At 46.9% G+C, this 19782-nt stretch overlaps 2 protein-coding genes across 2 annotated transcripts in view; both read right to left on the bottom strand.

The window, feature by feature from the left end:
- The window catches only part of LOC141409802 (GON-4-like protein), a 30664-nt gene extending 14076 nt beyond the window's left edge, over positions 1 to 16588 (bottom strand). The window contains exons 1-3 of the mRNA XM_074034017.1: positions 15303 to 16588; positions 13641 to 13784; positions 13222 to 13500 (exon numbers count right to left, since the gene is read on the bottom strand). Of these exons, the coding sequence (XP_073890118.1) occupies positions 13222 to 13500; positions 13641 to 13784; positions 15303 to 16553 (1674 nt within the window). The 5' untranslated portion in view covers positions 16554 to 16588. The remainder of the gene's footprint in view (positions 1 to 13221; positions 13501 to 13640; positions 13785 to 15302) is intronic.
- On the bottom strand, positions 15088 to 19127 carry LOC141409800 (YY1-associated protein 1-like). Its single transcript, XM_074034012.1, has 3 exons — positions 19106 to 19127; positions 18048 to 18223; positions 15088 to 17340 (listed from the first exon to the last, which is right to left on the bottom strand). Exons 1-3 carry the CDS (start codon positions 19125 to 19127, stop codon positions 16657 to 16659), a joined length of 882 nt encoding a protein of 293 aa, XP_073890113.1. The 3' UTR covers positions 15088 to 16656.
- Between the last annotated feature and the right edge of the window lie 655 nt (positions 19128 to 19782).

Here is a 19782-nt window from a genome sequence, read left to right as displayed (position 1 = left end):
GTTAGCCAGGATGGTCTCGATCTCCTGACCTCATGATCCACCCGCCTCGGCCTCCCACAGTGCTGGGATTATAGGCGTGAGCCACCGTGCATGGCCGCTTGTCACATTTAAATGGCTGACAGGTGCCTGGTGTTTTCCTCCAATTTCTAGCCAGAAGATAGAACAGAACAGCAAGCAAAAGGGGTCCAATGTTACTGCTTTGGAGAAATCCTGGAAGGGTCCCTGGGAATGAGACGCGAAGTCTTCTCCTAATCAAAGGTCTTTTCTCGACTGAAGGGTTCGTGGTTTCACGGGCTTCAAGGAATGAAGCCATGGGTGAGTGTTACAGCTCCATCAGAGAAACACACGGACCCAAAGAGTGTGTGATGGCAAGATTTATTAAAGTGAAAGTGAAAGTAAAGTGAAAGCAAAAGTAAAGCTTCCACACAGTGATATTTCTTTTTTTTTTTTTTTTTGAGACGGAGTCTTGCTCTGCCGCCCAGGCTGGGGTGCAGTGGCCGGATCTCAGCTCACTGCAAGCTCCACCTCCCAGGTTTACGCCATTCGCCTGCCTCAGCCTCCCGAGTAGCTGGGACTACAGGCGCCCGCCACCTCACCCGGCTACTTTTTTGTATTTTTTAGTAGAGACGGGGTTTCACCGTGTTAGCCAGTATGGTCTCAATCTCCTGACCTCGTGATCCGCCCGTCTCGGCCTCCCAAAGTGCTGGGATTACAGGCTTGAGCCACCGTGCCCGGCCGCTTCCACACAGTGAAAGGGGACCCAGAAGGGTTGCCCAATTTTTTTTTTTTTTTTTTTTTTTTTTTTTTTTTTTTTTGAGACGGAGTCTCGCTCTGCCATTCAGGCTGGAGTGCAGTGGTCGGATCTCAGCTCACTGCAAGCTCCGCCTCCCGGGTTGACGCCATTCTCCTGCCTCAGCCTCCCGAGTAGCTGGGACTACAGGCGCCTGCCACCACGCCCGGCTAGTTTTTTGTATTTTTTAGTAGAGATGGGGTTTCACCGTGTTAGTCAGGATGGTCTCGATCTCCTGACCTCGTGATCCGCCCGTCTCGGCCTCCCAAGGTGCTGGGATTACAGGCTTGAGCCACCGCGCCCGGCCTTTTTTTTTTTTTTGAGATGGAGTCTCACTCTGTCATCTAGGCTGGATGGAGTGCAGTGGCACGATCTAGGTTCACTGCAAGCTCTGCCTCCTGGGTTCACGCCATTCTCCTGCCTCAGTCTCCCAAGTAACTAGGTGCCCGCCACCACGCCCTGCTAATTTTTTGTATTTTTAGTAGAGACGGGGTTTCACTGTGTTAACCAGGATGGTCTCCATCTCCCGACCTCGTGATCTGCCCGCCTTGGCCTCCCAATGTGCTGGGATTACAGGCATGAGCCACTGCGCCCAGCCAAGGGTTGCCCAATTCTATTCAATCTTAATCAGTTTGACCATGGGGTCAGATTTTCATGAACCTTTCATAACCCTTTACAAATCTTGCTAAAGAGGAGAGTAGCATCTTAAGAAAACCTTGTGCTTTTTTTTTTTTTTTTTTTTTTTGAGACAGAGTTTCACTCTTGTTGCCCAGGCTGGAGTGCAATGGCACGATCTAGGCTCACCACATCCTCCGCCTACAGGGTTAAAGCGATTCTCCTGCCTCAGCCTCCTGGATAGCTGGAATTACAGGCATGTGCAACCACACCCGCCTAATTTTTTGTATTTTTAGTAGAGATGGGGTTTCTCTATGCTTGTCAGGTCGGTCTTGAACTCCGAACCTCAGGTGATCCACCCGCCTTTGCCCCCCAAAGTGCTGGGATTACAGGTGTTGCCACCGTGTGTGGCCATGTGCTTTTATTTCAATGCTCCATTTTCAGAAAATCCCTTTTGAATTTAGTCAATATGTTCACAGTTTCCTTTTGGAAGATTTTTACCATCTTTCCACATTTGCTTAAACTTTTTGCTTTATTTTATCTAATTTAAGACAATCCTTTATCCCTAGGCAAAATGTACATTTCCATGCCTTCTTATAATCTTTGACTAAAAAGACATTTTACTGTTCTTGCACACCTTGCATGTAAATCTATTTTCAGTAGTCTAAATTACATGTTATAATGGTAACTCTTGGCAATTTTAAACTTGAACGTAAAACCTGGTAAAGTTGTTTTAATTATGTGCTAGGTGCAGATAAAGTCTGACTCCTTCCAGCATAGTTAGGGGAATGGTTACTTCCATATGTCCCCAGGTCTTACCAATTGTAAAGCAGGCAAGTTTAAAGGCCAAAGAAGCAGTTTACAACCTTAGAACATTCAGCAAGCCTAGTATCTGACTTGCACTCCACATCTGTGAGCGTTACATCTGTGGGCGTTTCTCGTTAGGTGGAACGAGAGACTTGAGAAAAGAAATGACACACAGAGACAAAGTATAGAGAAAGAAAAAGTGGGCCCAGGGGACCGGTGCTCAGTATACAGAGGACCCACGCCGGCACTGGTCTCTGAGTTCTCTCAGTTACTGATCATTATCTTTACCATCTTAGAAAAAGGGAAGTGGCAGGATAATAGGATCATCATAGGGAGAAGGTCAGCAGTAAGACATATGAATAAAGATCTCTGTGAATACGTTTAAGGAAAAGTGCTGTGCCTTGATATGCATATGCAAACATCTCCATAAACCTTTTTAGTGCATAAAGAGCAGCACTGCACTAGCAAGTCCTACCTTTCACCCTAAGGCGGTTTTCTCCCATCTTAGTAAATAGAACATACAATCGGGTTTTACACGGAGATGTTCCATTGCCCAGGGATGGGCAGGAGACAGATGCTTTTCTCTATCTCAACTGCCAAGAGGCCTTCTTTCCTCTTATATTAATCCTCCTCAGCACAGACCCTTCACGGGTGTCGGGCTGTGGGACGATCAGGTCTTTCCCTTCCCACGAGGCCATATTTCAGACTATCACACGGGGAGAAACCTTGGACAATACCTAGCTTTCCTAGGCAGAGGTCCCTGCGACCTTTGGCAGTGTACGTGTCCCTGGGTACTTGAGATTAAGAGAATGGTGATGACCTTTCACAAGCATACTGCCTTCGGGCACTTGTTTAACAAAGCACATCCTGCACAACCGAAAATCCGAAAATCCGTTAAACCTTGAGTCACCACAGCACATGTCTCTTGCAAGGACAAGGTTGGGGGTAGGGTCACAGATTAACAGCATCTCAAATACAGAACAAAATGGAGTCTCTTATGTCTGATTCTTTCTATATAGACACAGTAACAGGCTGATCTCTCTTTCTTTTCCCCACACTGCATAATTTAACCTGGTGAAACCCCGTCTCTACTAAAAAATAGAAAAAACTAGCCGGGCGAGGTGGCGGGCGCCTGTAGTCCCAGCTACTCGGGAAGCTGAGGCAGGAGAATGGTGTGAACCCGGGAGGTGGAGCTTGCAGTGAGCTGAGATCCGGCCACTGCACTCCAGCCTGGGTGACAGAGCGAGACTCCGTCTCAAAAAAAAAAAAAAATTAAAGTCACATGAACTGAAAGGTACCAAAGCCTTCATTATCCCTATAAAAATATTTAATCCAAGCACTTATCCTTCTTTAAGTCAATTAATTAGAGGGTTTTTTAATAGACATCACACACATAACTCATATAGGACTATATAGACAGAAAAAAGATCCAGCAGCTTGTGATGGAGCTTTTTAGGAACAGGGCTAGAAAAGCATGTCGTTTTGGAGCCTAATAAACATGCATAGTTGGGAGACAAAAACAGATTTTAAGCGGGATTCCAGGGGTTCCATGTGGAAAACAGGTATTTTTTTCTAAAATGGGATTTCTGACATCTTGTCTGTTTTCCCAAAGAGTCCCAGGCCACCAGAAGTCATCCTAGGGCCTTTCATCCATGCACCAAGAATGGCAAGATGGAGTGGGAAAAAGTAATTCAGTTGACAGAGGAAAAAAAGCCTTTTCCAGAAAAACAAGATTTATGAAGAGAAAAACATAAAGGACTTTTGAACATACCTGTAGGTTGGATACCCAGTGTCAATTAAGCTGAGTGCTCTTCATGAAAATCCTTTTCATTAAACAAAACTTTACAGAGAATATAAACAGTGATCCTTATCATTTCTTTCTTTTTTTTTTTTTTTTTTGAAATGGAGTCTCGCTCTGTTGCCCAGGCTGGAGTGCAGTGGCACCATCTCAGCTCACTGCAAGCTCTGCCACCTGGGTTCACACCATTCTCCTGCCTCAGCATCCCGAGTAGCTGGGACTACAGGTGCTCGCCACCATGTCTGGCTAAGTTTTTGTATTTTTAGTAGAGAGGGAGTTTCACCATGTTAGCCAGAATGGTCTCAATCTCCTGACATCGTGATCCACCCGCCTCGGCCTCCCAAAGTGCTGGGATTACAGGCGTGAGCCACTGCGCCCAGCCAATCCTTATCATTTCTTTTTTTTTTTTTTTTTTTTGAGACGGAGTCTCACGCTGTTGCCCAGGCTGGAGTGCAGTGGCGCGATCTCGGCTCACTGCAAGCTCCGCCTCCTGGGTTCACGCCATTCTCCTGCCTCAGCCTCCTGAGTAGCTGGGACTACAGGCGCCCGCCACTGCGCCCGGCTAATTTTTTGTATTTTTAGTAGAGACGGGGTTTCACTGTGGTCTCGATCTCCTGACCTTGTGATCCGCCCGCCTCGGCCTCCCAAAGTGCTGGGATTACAGGCTTGAGCCACCGCGCCCGGCAGCCTTATCATTTCTTTTACTGGTTTGTACCACTATCTGTTCACAATCATGTTCAGGTTCTCCAATTTCCTGTGGGAGAAAGTGGTTGGGTTCAGGCAAGGGTAGGTTTTCAACTGGACTGCAGATTCCTCTAGCAGCAAAGCTTGATTTTTGATAAGGCAATTTTTCTGTTAGACAGAGACTTCCCTTAGAGGACAGCAGTCCTGCTATACTATGTGGGGTGCAAACAGTTAAATTATTCCCCGTGTTTAACCCAGTGGCTTCTGGCACCAGCAAAGCCACTGCTGCAACTGCTTGCCACCAGGCTAAGTTCCTTGCTTAGGTAAACCACTGGCTGTTGAGCTGGACCTTGAGCCTTAGTTAAAACTCCCAGGGCCATTCCCTTCCTTTGTAATACATAGAAATTAAATGCCCTCCCTATGAGAAGACTGAGGAATGGTGCATTAAGTAAAACTTGCTTTAACTGGTTAAAGGCTTTTGAGTTTTAGGTTCCCAAGTTAGGGAGTGAGTTTTAGCTGCTTGAGTTACTTTTGTGAGGTGGTATAAAGGGAAAGCTATCTCACCATACCCAGGTACCCACAGTCTGCAAAATCCAGTAATGCCTAAGAATACCCTTAACTGTTAAAGGAAATGGGCTTAATCCTTTCCTTACCTGGTGCTCTATTCCCTTCTGATAAGACCAGACTCAGGTACTTCACTGAAGTTTGACAAAGCTGAGCTTTAGATTTTGAGACCCTATATTCCCTTTCAGCTATGAAATTGAGGAGAGCCTTAGTACCTTCCTGAGACCTCTTTGGTTGGGGCACAGAGGAGAGTGTCTTTACATACTGCAAAGTATCAACTTGAGGGTGACAAAAACTAGAAAGATCTTTGGACAGGGCCTGTTTCAGCAACTTGCATCTGCTATCAGGGGCTGCCCGAGTTCATTAAAGCTTTTTACATCCTTTCCAAAAAGGCTGAGAGATTTTCATTTGGTTTCTGATTCAACAAGGACAGTTTTGAGTAATTAAGAGTTTTGGTTCTGATTCTTTGCATGCCTTAAAAGGCTTGCACATCAGAAAGTGTTTTCTTTTCCACTCATCTATAGGATCACCAGGACTCCAATTAGAGTTTTGTTTTGTTTTGTTTTCAGAGTTTTGCTCTTGTTACCCAAGCTGGAGTGCAATGGCCCGATTTCATCTCACTGCAACTGCTGCCTCCCGGGTTCAAGTAACTCTCCTGCCTCAGCCTCCTGAGTAGCTGGGATTACAGGCATGCGCCACCATGCCCAGCTAATTTTGTATTTTTAGTAGAGACGGGGTCTCTCCAAGATGGTCAGGCTGGTCTCAAACTCCCAACTTCAGGTGATCCACCTGCCTCAGCCTCCCAAAGTGCTGAAATTACAGGCATGAGCCACCGTGCCTGGCACCAATTAGGGTTTTAAAGGGGCATAGTTTCTCTTCCTATTGGGAAAGTGGATTTTGTCTCTTTTTTACCCCATTTCCCCTTTTGATTGGGTTTTTCTTTTGACTGGTTATAGGAGACATGCTGTTCATCTCTGAATATTCCTGCTGCCTGTAGGGCTTCCTGTTTCTCTGCAACAGTTAGGGTATGGCATAAAAGTAGCATAGCATCTCTCCACGTAAGATCAAACACTTGGGTTAGATTTTAGAAAGCCTCTATATATCTATGAAGGTCATCAGATAACTTGCCTGGGTATCCCATTATTTGTCTAAGGTCCTGAAATGAGAAGGGAACTTGAAACCTAGTAGCACCATGTCCATTTGGCATTTCCTGCAAAGGCAACAGTGAAGTTGGTGGCTTTTTGGGTAGCACAGCTGGAGGGGCTGATGATATGGCTATTGGGGGGCCCAGATAAGGGAGGCAGTTAGGGCACTGAGAAGTTGCATTAGAGGGTTCCTCAAGGGTTTGCCTCTCTGACTTTGGGGAATTATATTCTGTAGGCTTGCCTGATATGGCTGCTAAGAGGGAAGGGTTAATTTTACAACACTTACAAAGATGTGGGTTGTCTCACAGGGCAAAATAAGATATAGTTGTTGTATAGTATTGAAATTAATGCTTCCCTGAGGAGGCCAGACCTCCTGTGTGTAAGATGGCCATGCCCTTGTGCAATAGAATATAAGTTGTTTTTTCTTCAGTCTCACAATCAAAGGAGTTCCAGTGTTTCAGCATGCACTAGAGGAGAGTGCAGATTGCAGATCGTTTGTTATTGGGGGAACTTGCCCCCAGTATTTCAACGTAGGTTCTTTCTATTTTCCATAAGTGTTGGCCAGCTGAGAAATAAAGAGAAAGAGTACAAAGAGAGAAATTTTAGCTGGGCCTCTGGGAGTGACACCATATATCAGTAGGACAGTGATGCCCACCTGAGATGCAAAACCAGCAGGTTTTTATTAAGGACTTCAAAAGGGGAGGGGGTGTACGAACAGGGAGTAGGTCACAAAGATCACATGCTTCAAAGGGCAAAAAGGAGAACAAAGATCACATACTTCTGAGGCCAATAAAGATCACAAGGCAAAGGGCAAAGCAAAGATCACGAGGCAAAGGGCAAAATCAAAAACTCCTGATAAGGGTCTATGTTCAGCTGTGCATGTATTGTCTTGATAAACATCTTAAACAACATAAAATAGGGTTTGACAGCAGAGAACCGGTCTGACCTCAAATTTACCAGGGCGGAGTTTTTCCCTACCCTAATAAGCCTGAGGGTACTGCAGGAGACCAGGGCATATTTCAGTCCTTATCTCAACCGCATAAGACAGACACTCCCAGAGCGGCCGTTTATAGACCTCCCGCAGGAATGCATTCCTTCCCCAGAGTATTCATTATTAATATTCCTTGCTGGGAAAATAATTTAGCGATATCTTCCCTACTTGCATGTCGGTTTATAGGCTCTCCGCAAGAAGAAAAATATGGCTCTATTCTGCCTGACCCCGCAGGCAGTCAGACCTTATGGTTGTCTTCCCTTGTTCCCTAAAATCACTGTTATTCTGTTCTTTTTCAAGGTGCACTGATTTCATATTGTTCAAACACACGTTTTACAATCAATTTGTACAGTTAATGCAATCATCACAGTGGTCCTGAGGTGACGTACATCCTCAGCTTACGAAGATAATAGGATTGAGATTAAAATAAAGACAGGCGTAAGAAATTATGAAAGTATCACTAAGGAAGTGATAAATGCCCATGAAATCTTCACAATTTATGTTCTTCTGCCACGGCTCCAGCCAGTCCCTCCGTTTGGGGTCCCTGACTTCCCACAACAGTTTGTTACCCATCTAGAAAGAGAAGGGATATAAGGCATCCCTCACTCCCTTTCCTGCTTTTGGTATGACCAAGGATGGAGGGAAAGGGAGGCATGGGATCCCCCTTCTCCTCCTTCCTTCGCATCCTCTGGGTCCTGGCTATTATCATAGATGCTACCCATGAATGGAAGCATGACCTTCACCCATGCATCCAGAGGAGCTGGTCAGCAGAACTATTCACGCTCACCTGCACAAAGCCCTAGCTGTCCACCCTGTTGGTTTCCTAGACCAACTCAGCCCAAAAGGCTCCCAAGGTACCCCAGAGTCTCTGTAATGGAGAATGTGTCCTAATACTACCTCTGGCTTCCCTTGCTATGGCCCCAGAGAAACATCAGAATTCCAGAGAATGGGATAGATTGACTTCCAAACATAAAATCCCTTTTTGTTTGAATCCCATCCCAGTGTTGTTGGATGCAGAACAGGTGCCTCAAAAAACGTAAGGATTGAATGGCTGTCCTTCCTTTGAGGGGACAGTATTGAGGCTAATTCTGTCTTGCCAGAATGGCTTCCTCCTGGGTGCTGGAAGTGTAGTTTTCCTGTCTACAAATAGGGCATGGGGCCTGATCACTGATAATGGGACACAAGAGGGAAAATAATTGAGGAATTGTAAGTTTTGGACAAAGAGTTAACAAGGCTCCCCACAAAGAAAAATCATATTCCACTATGTGGCACTGTAGGATTAGAAATGCTTGGGAAAAACTGACTCCAAATTCTTTCAGACAATAGTTATAAAGAGAGGTTTGGGGTTTGACAGGCTGTCCTCACAGTATGCCTCCCAGCAGAAGAAAATTAACTTGTTTTATGGAAAGGCGGTCTAGTTCTCCTGGACAGTGCTGGCTTCTCACATGGGTAAAGAAACAGCCTAATAAAGTGGGGGATAGTTTCTTGGGGAGAAATAACCCCCTTCCAACTGAGTGCTATCACTGGGAGATAAATAGGTGTTCAGATCCAGGTCTTGGAATACCCCTATTTCAAGGAAACCACAGAGACAATTCATTGAATTACAGTACTAATTACTAAGGCACCAACTGACTCTATCAAGCAAGATTATATTCCTAGACTGTAAAAACACCCGCAACATTGCATACAAAGAAGGGATAGGATGGCTGGCATGGTGCCTCACATCTGTAATCCTAGCACTTTGGGAGGCTGAGGTGGGTGAATCACCTGAGGTCAGGAGTTCTAGACCAGCCTGGCCAACGTGGCAAAACCCTGTCTCTACTAAGAATACAAAAATTGACCAGGCATGGTGGCTCACGCCTATAATCCCAGCACTTTAGGGGGCCGAGGTGGGCTGATCACCTGAGGTTGGGAGTTCGAGATCAGTCTGACCAACTTGGAGAAACCCCGTCTATACTAAAAATACAAAATTAGCCAGGCATGGTGGCGCATGCCTGAAATCCTAGCTACTCCGGAGGCTGAGGCAGGAGAATCACTTGAACCCAGGAAGCGGAGGTTGTGGTGAGCTGAGATTATGCCACTGCACTCTGGCCTGGGCAACAAGAGCAAAACTCTGTGTCAAAAAAAAAAAAAAAAAAATTAGCCGGGCATGGTGGTGCATACCTGTAATCCCAGCTACTCAGGAGGCTGAGGCAGGAGAATTGCTTGAACCTAGGGGGTGGAGGTTGCAGTGAGCCGAAATTGTGCCACTTCACTCCAGCCTGGGTGAAAGAGTGAAACTCCGTCTCAAAACAAAAAGAAAAACAAAGAAGGGATAGGAGACATGATAGCCATGAAAAGAAAGGAGGAAAATAATGCAATAGAAAAAGACTGGAAGACCTTGTGCTGATGCCCTGACAGGTTGTCAGGGACCAGAGTTAGGTCAAGGACCTTCAGGTAACACCGATGTGTAGCCTCAGCCAGGAACCTTCAGTTGCTCTAGGACCTCCTTCCAATTCCACATGCTGGCTAGGCCCTCTGTGAAAGGAAACTGAATTGGAACAGAGCCAAAATTCCCAACACCCAAGGGCAAATGGGGATTGCCAAAGTCCTCTCCAGCAAGCCTGTCTGCTGAGTCTTAAGGCTGGCAGCCATGCTAACTGTTTTAAAATGGCTGACAGGAGGCCAGTGTTTTGTTTGCTTTTGGGAGACAAAACTGAGGACAAGAAGCCTTGGAAAGTAAAGAGTTAAAGGTCTGTTCCTATTCATCCTTCTGATTAATCCCTATATTCCCAGCCAATGCTCCAGAATATGTTGTAGTCTTGCCAATGCACCAAGATGTAGCAGTCTCTTGTTGTCTGAGATAGTACTTGGAGTTATTCGTCTCATGTTCAAGAACATAAAAGTGTATGGTAACAAGGGTGAGGTTGGAGCAAAAGTTTAATAAGTTGAAGAAGAAAGCTCTCTGCAGTGGAGAAGAGGGCTCGAATGTGTTGCCCACTATGAGGCTGGTGTCTGGGGTTTTTACAGACTAGGAAGGGGAAGGAATATGCTTAGTCTGTTGGCTGTCTTACAGAAAGCATGATTTAGCTTAGCCCAGGACCAGTCAGGAGCTGAAGTGAAGATTTATAAGGGCTACTCAGCTTGGCCCAGGACCTTTCAGTAGCTGAAGTGAAAGCTTGGCCTGGGACCTTCGCCTGGGACCAATCAGGACCTGAAGAGATGATTCATAGAGGTCAGGCTCACAGTCCAATATTGAAAGGAAAGTGCCCATCAGAACCCACCAGAGCCCACTGTGTTCGTGCCCACAAAAGGAGAAACATTCTCCTGGGAGCCCACTGATTATACAAAGGAAAAAGGCATTTCTATGTCTGGCCTTGTTCCCTTATCTGAGTGAGAGGTTTGTGCAAGTTTTTATAAGTGGGCTGGAGGTTCTCCTATCTGTGTAGTTGTGGGCATGTATCCAGATACAACCCCCTGTGCTAGTTCCCTTACTGGTGCCTGCAGTTGGATTTTTTTTTTTCCAGACTGCTTTTTATGTTATGTGAAGATGAGGCATTTAACCCATGGGTTGGGGGCTCTCAGGGGACCCCTCCCTTGCTGTCTACCTGAAGCAAGCTAGCCTTTCAGTGGTGGGTACTAACAATAAGCATACTTACGATTGAACTCTAATTCTCCTGTGGTTCTCTCACAGAGATCTTTAGCCAGAAAAACTAAAGCAGAGGCGTACAAAGGCTGTACCCTGAAAAACAGACTTTATTTTTTAAAACACCTCCCTTGAAGGAGAAGCAGCCATAGTCATAGAGACTGGCAGTAACAGGAAGCAACATTTCCCTACCCTGGTCAGACAAGCTTGGGCAAAAGCCAAGTCCTTCTGCTCCCTGAGGGGCTCTTGCTCAAGAATGTCCTCATCATACTGCAACAGCAGCTTGTAGGTGTCCTTGCTGGCCCAACCCCAACTTCCCCACTTGTTGCAAGCTCTATGATTGTTTCAGCTTTTTCCAGCAGCTTTGATGCTGTCTCCTTGTAGCACACATGAAAAACATTCTTTCTGCGTCCCTGCAACACCTGATCTTCCCGTTCCACCACATGCACCACCCAAGCCAAATCCTATTCAATATTATGGAGCAAGTCAAGGAAAAAGTTGTTGGGAAAATGGTATGAGAAGTAAGTCTGTCAAGTCAGCTCTACGCAGAGTCTGCAGTGTAACTGCCTTAATTGAGATGACGAGATAATCAGCTACTTCATATTGAGAAAGGAAGTCTAAAGAGCAAGTGTGGCTTCTGTAGCGCTCTTGAGAGACTATGTCTGGATGAGGAACAAGCAGTATATTCTGAAATAAACATGAGTCTTAGCCCCACACATGACAGATGAGCTAAGAACCAGTACAAGAAAGTGAACCAGGCTGGGTGCGGTGGCTCACGCCTGTAATCCCAGCACTTTGGGAGGCCGAGGGGGACAGATTATCTGACGTCAGTAGTTTGAGAACAGCCTGGCCAACATGGTGAAACCCCATCCCTATTAAAGAAATACAAAAATAAATATAGCGTGGTGGTGCTCACCTGTAATCCCAGCTACCCAGGAGGCTGAGGCAGGAGAATCTATTGAAGCTAGGAGGTGGAGGTTGCAGAGAGCCAAGATTGTGCCATTGCACTCCAGCCTGAGCAACGAGAGTGAAACTCCGTCTCAAAACAAAACAAAACAAAACTTAACCAGATGTGGTGGTGGGCTCCTGTAATCCCAGCTACTCGTGAGGCTGAGGCAGGAGAATTTCTTGAGTCTGGGAGACAGAGGTTGCAGTGAGCCGAGATCGTGCCATTGCACTCCAGGCTGGGTGACAGAGTGAGACTCCATCTCAAAAAAAAAAAAAAAGAGAAAAAAGAAAGAAAGGAAGAAAGAAAGGAAGGAGGGAGGGAGGGAGGGAGGGAGGGAAAGAAGGAAGGAAGAAAGGAAGAAAGAAAACGAAGCTAATACAAATCTAACAACGGATGAGAATCAAATTAAAAATTTTTGAGCCCACCGCGCCCGGCCAAAAAATTTTTTTTAGTAGGCTGGGCGCTGTGGCTCACACCTGTAATCCCAGCACTTTGGGAGGCCGAGATGGTTGGATCACCTGACGTCAGGAGATCAAGACCAGCCTGGCCAACATGATGAAACCCCGTCTCTACTAAAACTATGAAAAAAATTTAGCTGGGCATGGTGGCACGTGCCTGTAATCCCAGCTACTAAGGAGACTGAGGCAGGAGAATCGCTTGAACCTTGGAGGTGGAGGTTGCATTAAGGTGAGATCATGACGAAACTGCACTCTAGCCTGGGCAACAAGAGCAAAAACTCCATCTCAAAAAAAAAAAAAATTCTGGGCCGGGCGCGGTGGCTCAAGCCTGTAATCCCAGCACTTTGGGAGGCCGAGACGGGCGGATCACAAGGTCAGGAGATCGAGACCATCCTGGCTAACACGGTGAAACCCCGTCTCTACTAAAAAATACAAAAACTAGCCGGGCGAGGTGGCGGACGCCTGTAGTCCCAGCTACTCGGGAGGCTGAGGCAGGAGAATGGCGTGAACCCGGAAGGCAGAGCTTGCAGTGAGCTGAGATCCGGCCACTGCACTCCAGTCTGGGCGACACAGGGAGACTCTGTCTCAACAAAAAAAAAAAAAAATTCTGAGTATCTGTTCTCCACAAAGATAACACATTAAACATGTTTTGGGGGTGGGGGGTTGCAGAAGAGATCCAGAGGGTTTCCTCTGGAAATCCTCCACCTGGTTTATAAGCTATCCACTCTGCACACTGTCCTCTAGACAATGAGGTTAAGTGAGACTGGTCCTTCAGTATAGGCTTGCCTAACTCACCTGGTGGAGTTCTGCTGGTTTCCACTTCTGGAGCAGTCTCAGATGAGGCAAAAGTAGAAGGAGGCTTCTCAGCTGAGTCTCCAACTGCTTCATCCATCGTTTCATCCTCTTTCTGCAGGCTTTCCATTCCTTCTGCTTCTTTTTTTTTTTTTTTTTTTTTTTTTTTTTTGAGACAGAGTCTTGCTCTGTCGCCCAAGCTGGAGTGCAGTGGCGCGATCCTGGCTCACTGCAAGCTCCGCCTCCCGGGTTCACGCCATTCTCCTGCCCCAGCCTCCCGAGTAGCTGGGACTACAGGCGCCCGCCACCTCGCCCGGCTCATTTTTTGTATTTTTAGTAGAGACAGGGTTTCACCGTGGTCTCGATCTCCTGACCTTATGATTCGCCTGCCTCGGCTTCCCAAAGTGCTGGGATTACAGGCGTGAGCCACCGCACCCGGCCCCTTCTGCTTCTTCTTCCTCCTCTTCTGGCTCAGAGTTCTCCTCCTGAGAATTCTCTTCTTCAGACTCACCCTGCTGACTCATGCGCCTTTCAGATGCCAGCCAAGTCAGTTTCTCCATTGTTTCCTGTAAAACCCTCCAAAGAGTACTTATAATGGCTCCTAGTGGCTCATGAATTGCAGAACAGCACAAAGCTGTATCAGGGTAATCTGAAGTTAAATAATGGGGAGCCCACCACAGCTGTCAGAGGGGAATTCCCTGAGTTATGAAATCCCAGCAATGGGCCAGGTACAGTGGCTCATGCCTGTAATCCCGACACTTTGAGAGGCCAAGGTGGGAGGATCACTTGAGGCCAGGAGTTCAAGATCAGCCTCACCAACACAATGAAACTCCATCTCTACTAAAAATACAAAAATTAGTCAGGTACGGTGGCACATGCCTGTAATCCCAGCTACTTGCGAGGCTGAGGCACGAGAATTGCTTGAACCCGGGAGGCGGAGGTTGCAGTGAGCTGAAATTGTGCCACTGCACTCCAATCTGGGAGACAGGCCACTGCACTCCAATCTGGGAGACAGAGTGAGACTCCGTCTCAAAAAAAAAAAAAAAAGAAAAAAAGCACACAAAACAAGACAAAAAAAAGAAATCCCAGTGATAGCTGACATTCGGCCTGACAGTAGGAAACAGGAAGAAGTTCCCTTTTACAAACTTCTGTAACCTGAAGATAGTTTTCAGGCTAGAGCGCAATGGTGTAATCTCAGCTCACCACAACCTCTGCCTCCCCGGTTCAAGCGATTCTCCTGCCTTGGCCTCCTGAGTAACTGGGATTACAGGCATGCGCCACCACACCCAGCTAATTTTGTGAACCTGAGGTTCCTTCATCAGGGTGCTCTTGATGTCAGAGAACAGTGCTCAAGAGCAAGGGCCTTATCTTCAGGGGTAGATGTATTTTTAGTAGCGACAGGGTTTCTCCATGTTGGTCAGGCTGGTTTTGAACTCCCAACTTCAAATGATCCACCCGCCTTGACCTCCCAAAGTGCTGGAATTTATAGGTGTGAGCCACCATGCCCGGCTATTTACTAGTTGTTTTCGTTTTTTTTTTTTTTGAGACAGAGCCTTGCTCTGTTGTCCAGGCTGGAGCACAATGACGTGATCTCGGCTCACTGCAACCTCCGTCTCCTGGGCTCAAGCGATTCTCCTGCCTCTGCATCTGGAGCAGCAGGGATTACAGGCACCCGCCACCACGCCTGGCTAATTTTTGTATTTTTTAGTATAGATGGGGTTTCACCACATTGGCCAGACCAGTCTGAAACTCCAGGCCTTGTGTTCTGCCCACCTTGGCCTCCCAAAGTGCTAGGACTACAGGCGTGAGCCACCAAGCTCAGCCTATTACTATTTTTTAAGGCATTTAAAGTATGGTCAGGTGATTCAATTTAATGTATAAATCAGTTTAATATAATCAGTAAAATTTCATCCTTTCCATCTCATTTCACCTCAACCCCACAATCATGTTCCATAATGCATTACAAATAAAATAAAAATGATTTTAGGACTATCCATAGTGTAGCAAGCAAGCAGGTGGCATATCAATAAATTAAACATATTACTGAGTCCACAAAATACTTGAGAATATTCTCCAGCTCTCACCTGGAGTTCTGGGACAGAAAGCACAGATTCCTCAGAAGCTGATGACATTTCATCTTCCTCATCTTGGGTGAGGTCATCAAAGTCCTCTTCTTCCTCTTCTTCCAGCCCGTTCTTCTCTCCTCCAGTTTCTGGCCCAACTGGAGTCTCCACTGACTGATCATCAACATTGGGTGAGTCTTCTGGCTTCCCTGGGGGGCTACTAAGCCTCACTTCAGGATCCATCGAGGACAAAGCATTCTTTGATGATCCTTTGTTCACATCTGTCCCTGAGGTTCCTTCATCAGGGTGCTCTTCAGAAGATGAAGGGGTTTTAGCTGGCTGACTCCTCTCCTCTTCCTTCTGTAAGACTGTCTGTTTCTTTACCTCTCTAGCACTGTTCAACTCCTCGCTTGCGACGCCAGTGTCCAATTCCACAGCATGTTCCTCTTTGATGTCATCACAAATGTCACGCTCAGGGGATCCACTGATTTCCTCTGTAGCATCTTCAGGTTCCATCTTGACAACTTCCTCTAAATCCCCAGAGGAAGAGTTGTTTAGAGACTCCTGGATGCCCTGAGGCAGCGGCTCCAGAGCTTGTCTTCCCTCCTCTGTTTTCACAACAGTCCAGCGACAGGCACTGTTCTCTGACAATCCTTCTTGGCACTCTGCATCTGCTGGTGGAGGCCCTGGGCTATGTTCCACTTTGGGGAAAACAGTAGCAGAGAGAGGAGATAGTTCCTGGGGCTCTAATTTGGGTTCTAGGCCCTGAAAGGCATTTTCCCCATTAGCCACAGCACAAGCAATGTCCACATTCACGTGGGCCTTATCTTCAGGGGTGGATGGTATAGGAAGATTCACAGAATTGCCAGAAACAATTAAGGGTGAGACAGAGGAGGCCACAAGGGGCCGGTTCAATTGACAGGGGAAGGAAGTAGGGTTAACCAAGAGGGTGGTAATGGGAATAGTCTGGGGACTCTGGGCCACAGCCGCATTGACAGGCTGGATCATGTTACAGCCACTGCCAAGGCTCACAATCTTCACAGTGGTAGCAGGAACAGTGAAGATAACAGATGCAGGGTGGTGGATAACAGGGGCAGGTTTCATACAGCGAGAGGCCTTGACTCCCCTTCTCTTTGAGGGTCTGCGTCTCACATATGGCTTCCGAAACTTAGAAGGGGCAAGGAAGGGCAGCATTACCTTGGGCACAGGGGCAGAAGAGAGCAAAATCTGGGACTCAGACAGAGGGAAGCTTGCCCTGCCCTCAGGGGGCATAGCAGGCAGTGCTGCAGGAGACTCAAAACTCTCACCCCCTTGCGGCCGGGCGCGGTGGCTCAAGCCTGTAATCCCAGCACTTTGGGAGGCCGAGACGGGCGGATCACGAGGTCAGGAGATCGAGACCATCCTGGCTATCACAGTGAAACCCCATCTCTACTAAAAAATACAAAAACATAGCCGGGCGAGGTGGCGGGCGCCTGTAGTCCCAGCTACTCAGGAGGCTGAGGCAGGAGAATGGCGTAAACCCGGGAGGCGGAGCTTGCAGTGAGCTGAGATCCGGCCACTGCACTCCAGCCTGGGCGACAGCGCAAGACTCCGTCTCAAAAAAAAAAAAAAAAAAAAAAAAAAAAAAACTCTCACCCCCACTGACCCCCAGTGGAGGGACACCTGGAACTGTCTGTAAGACAGTGGCTGGCTGGATCAGGTGAGGAATCTGGACCACCATTTTGCTTGGAGGGGCTTCTGAATGAGTTGATTGGGCTGGTGTTTTCCCAGGGTTGAAGCTAGGCTGGAGAGAGGGGTTTGGTTGGATAAGGAGGGGCTTCAAGACTGATGAACGCTTCTGTCTCCAAGCCTTTCTGGGGAAACGGTTGGCAACTGGCTTCAGTTTCAGGACCACACCCTTAGGCAATAGCAGTGGGTACCGAGTTTCACTCTCCAACTCCAAATTGTCTTTTTCTAGGCTTCGATCTGAGTTGATCTCAGTGGTTCCAGCCACATGTCCTACCTCTCTAGCACCATCAGCCATGTGCCGCAGTTCTTCCTGGATGGATGGCAGACTGGCCTATTGGAAACAAGAACACTCTGATCCAGCATATGTCAGAATTTGGGAAAAAGAAGCTTGGCACAGTCACTCACGCCTGTAATCCCAGCACTTTGGGAGGCTGAAGTGGGCAGATCACTTGAGGTCAGGAGTTCAGGACGAGCCTGACCAACATGGTGAAACCCCATCTCTACTAAAAATGCAAAAATTAGCTGGGTGTGGTGGCATGTGCCTGGAATCCCAGCTACTCGGGAGGCGGAGGCAGGAGAATCACTTGAACCTGGGAGGCACAGGTTGCGAGGACCCAAGATTGCACCATATACTGGGTGGACAGAGCAAAACTCTGTCTCAAAACAAAACAAAACAACAACAAATTTGGGAAAAACAATTGGGCTTTCTAGGTTTTAGGGACCTGAGACAAGCTCAAGGCATCTTTCCAAGAAGGAACTCCGCATATCAAATCTACAAAGACCACATTCCAATTATATACTTTAGAAACTCTTCTCTGAATTTCCTTTAGGAAATGATTATTTTACCTATTATTTTGAAAATGTTGTAGAATCACCCGGAGAAGGGCAGAAAAGTAAGGGAAGAAAGGTGAATGAGGAAGATTTCTGAAGTCCTAGTTCTACAACTAAAGCATTAGTCAATTAAGGAAGCCCTTGATATTCTCTCAGAACTTTCAGTGACCTTCTGCCTCCCACAGACTTTGAGGAAGAGGGTTGTACCTTTAACCAGAATGGGAGCCGGTGTTCTTCTCTGTCTATAGGTAGCTTCCACTGATGTGGCTGGATCTCTTCACAGCATTTTACTAAGACTGGCAGCTGTTTGGTCTTCTTATAAAACTTAACATGATTGGGAGGCCAAGACGGGTGGATCACGAGGTCAGGAGATCGAGACCATCCTGGCTAACACAGTGAAACCCCGTCTCTACTAAAAAATACAAAAAAAACTAGCCGGGCGAGGTGGCGGGCGCCTGTAGTCCCAGCTACTCGGGAGGCTGAGGCAGGAGAATGGTGTGGACCCGGGAGGCAGAGCTTGCAGTGAGCTGAGATCCGGCCACTGTACTGCAGCCTGGGAGACAGAGTGAGACTCTGTCTCAAAAAAAAAAAAACCAAACAAAAAACTTTACATGGGGCCGGGCGCGGTGGCTCAAGCCTGTAATCCCAGCACTTTGGGAGGCCGAGATGGGCGGATCACAAGGTCAGGAGATCGAGACCAGCCTGGCTAATACGGTGAAACCCCGTCTCTACTAAAAAATACAAAAAACTAGCCGGGTGAGGTGGCGGGCGCCTGTAGTCCCAGCTACTCGGGAGGCTGAGGCAGGAGAATGGCATAGACCCGGGAGGCGGAGCTTGCAGTGAGCTGCGATGCGGCCACTGCACTCCAGCCTGGGCGACAGAGCGAGACTCCGTCTCAAAAAAAAAAAAAAAAAAAAAAAAAAAAAAAAAAAAAAACTTTACATGGAAAAAATGTGCATGAGTTACATTCCTTCTGGAAACACTGTCATCTGTCAGGCTGGTGAATGGGGTGGGTGGTGGATTGAGACACACACACACACACACAAAACCACATACACAAACATCCATGAACACACATATATAAATAGCATATGCTGAATACTTGTACATTTCAAATTAAACTAATCTCTATTTAAAGATTTTACAATTATTCAATATTTTCTAACTGATGATCTCCATCTGGTTGCCAGGACGGGGAGAGTTTAGGTCACAGAGAGAAAAGGAAGCAGATGCTCAGAGCAATCTTATGTAAGATTTGCTCCTACTCAACAGCTGCAAAGATAGCATCGTAATCTATACCTTGGACACATGAAAACTTCCTTTTAAGCAAATGACGGTGTGAAAGGCATTAGAAGAGAAGGGGAAAAAAAAGAGAGAGCCTGAGAAAGTTCAATTTTAAGAGTAAACAAAGGCTAGGTGCCGTGGCTCATGCCTGTAATCCCAGCACTTTTGGAGGTGGGCAGATTACCTAAGGTCAGGAGTTCAAGACCAGCTTGGCCAACATGGCAAAACCCCTATCCCTACAAAAATACAAAAATTAGCCAGGCATGGTGGCACGCGCCTGTAATCCCAGTTACTCAGGGGGCTGAGGCAGGAGAATTGCTTGAACCTGGGAGGTGGAGGTTGCAGTGAGCTGAGATCAGAGATCGTGCCACTGCACTCCAGCCTGGGTAACAGAGTGAGACTCCGTCTCAAAAAAAAAAAAAAAAAAAAAAAAAAAAGAATAGACTGGGCACAGTGGCTCATGCCTATAATCTCAGCACTTTGGGAGGCCGAGGCGGGCGGATCACGAGGTCAGGAGTTTGAGACCAGCCTGGCCAACATGGCAAAACCCCTATCCCTACAAAAATACAAAAATTAGCCAGGCATGGTGGCATGCACCTGTAATCCTAGTTACTCAGGGGGCTGAGGCAGGAGAATTGCTTGACCTGGGAGGTGGAGG

Source organism: Macaca fascicularis, chromosome 1 (assembly GCF_037993035.2).
Source record: "Macaca fascicularis isolate 582-1 chromosome 1, T2T-MFA8v1.1".
In the NCBI taxonomy this organism is placed as follows: domain Eukaryota; kingdom Metazoa; phylum Chordata; class Mammalia; order Primates; family Cercopithecidae; genus Macaca; species Macaca fascicularis.
The sequence above is the reverse complement of the archived record's forward strand: the minus strand, read 5'-3'. Positions and strand labels throughout refer to the sequence as shown.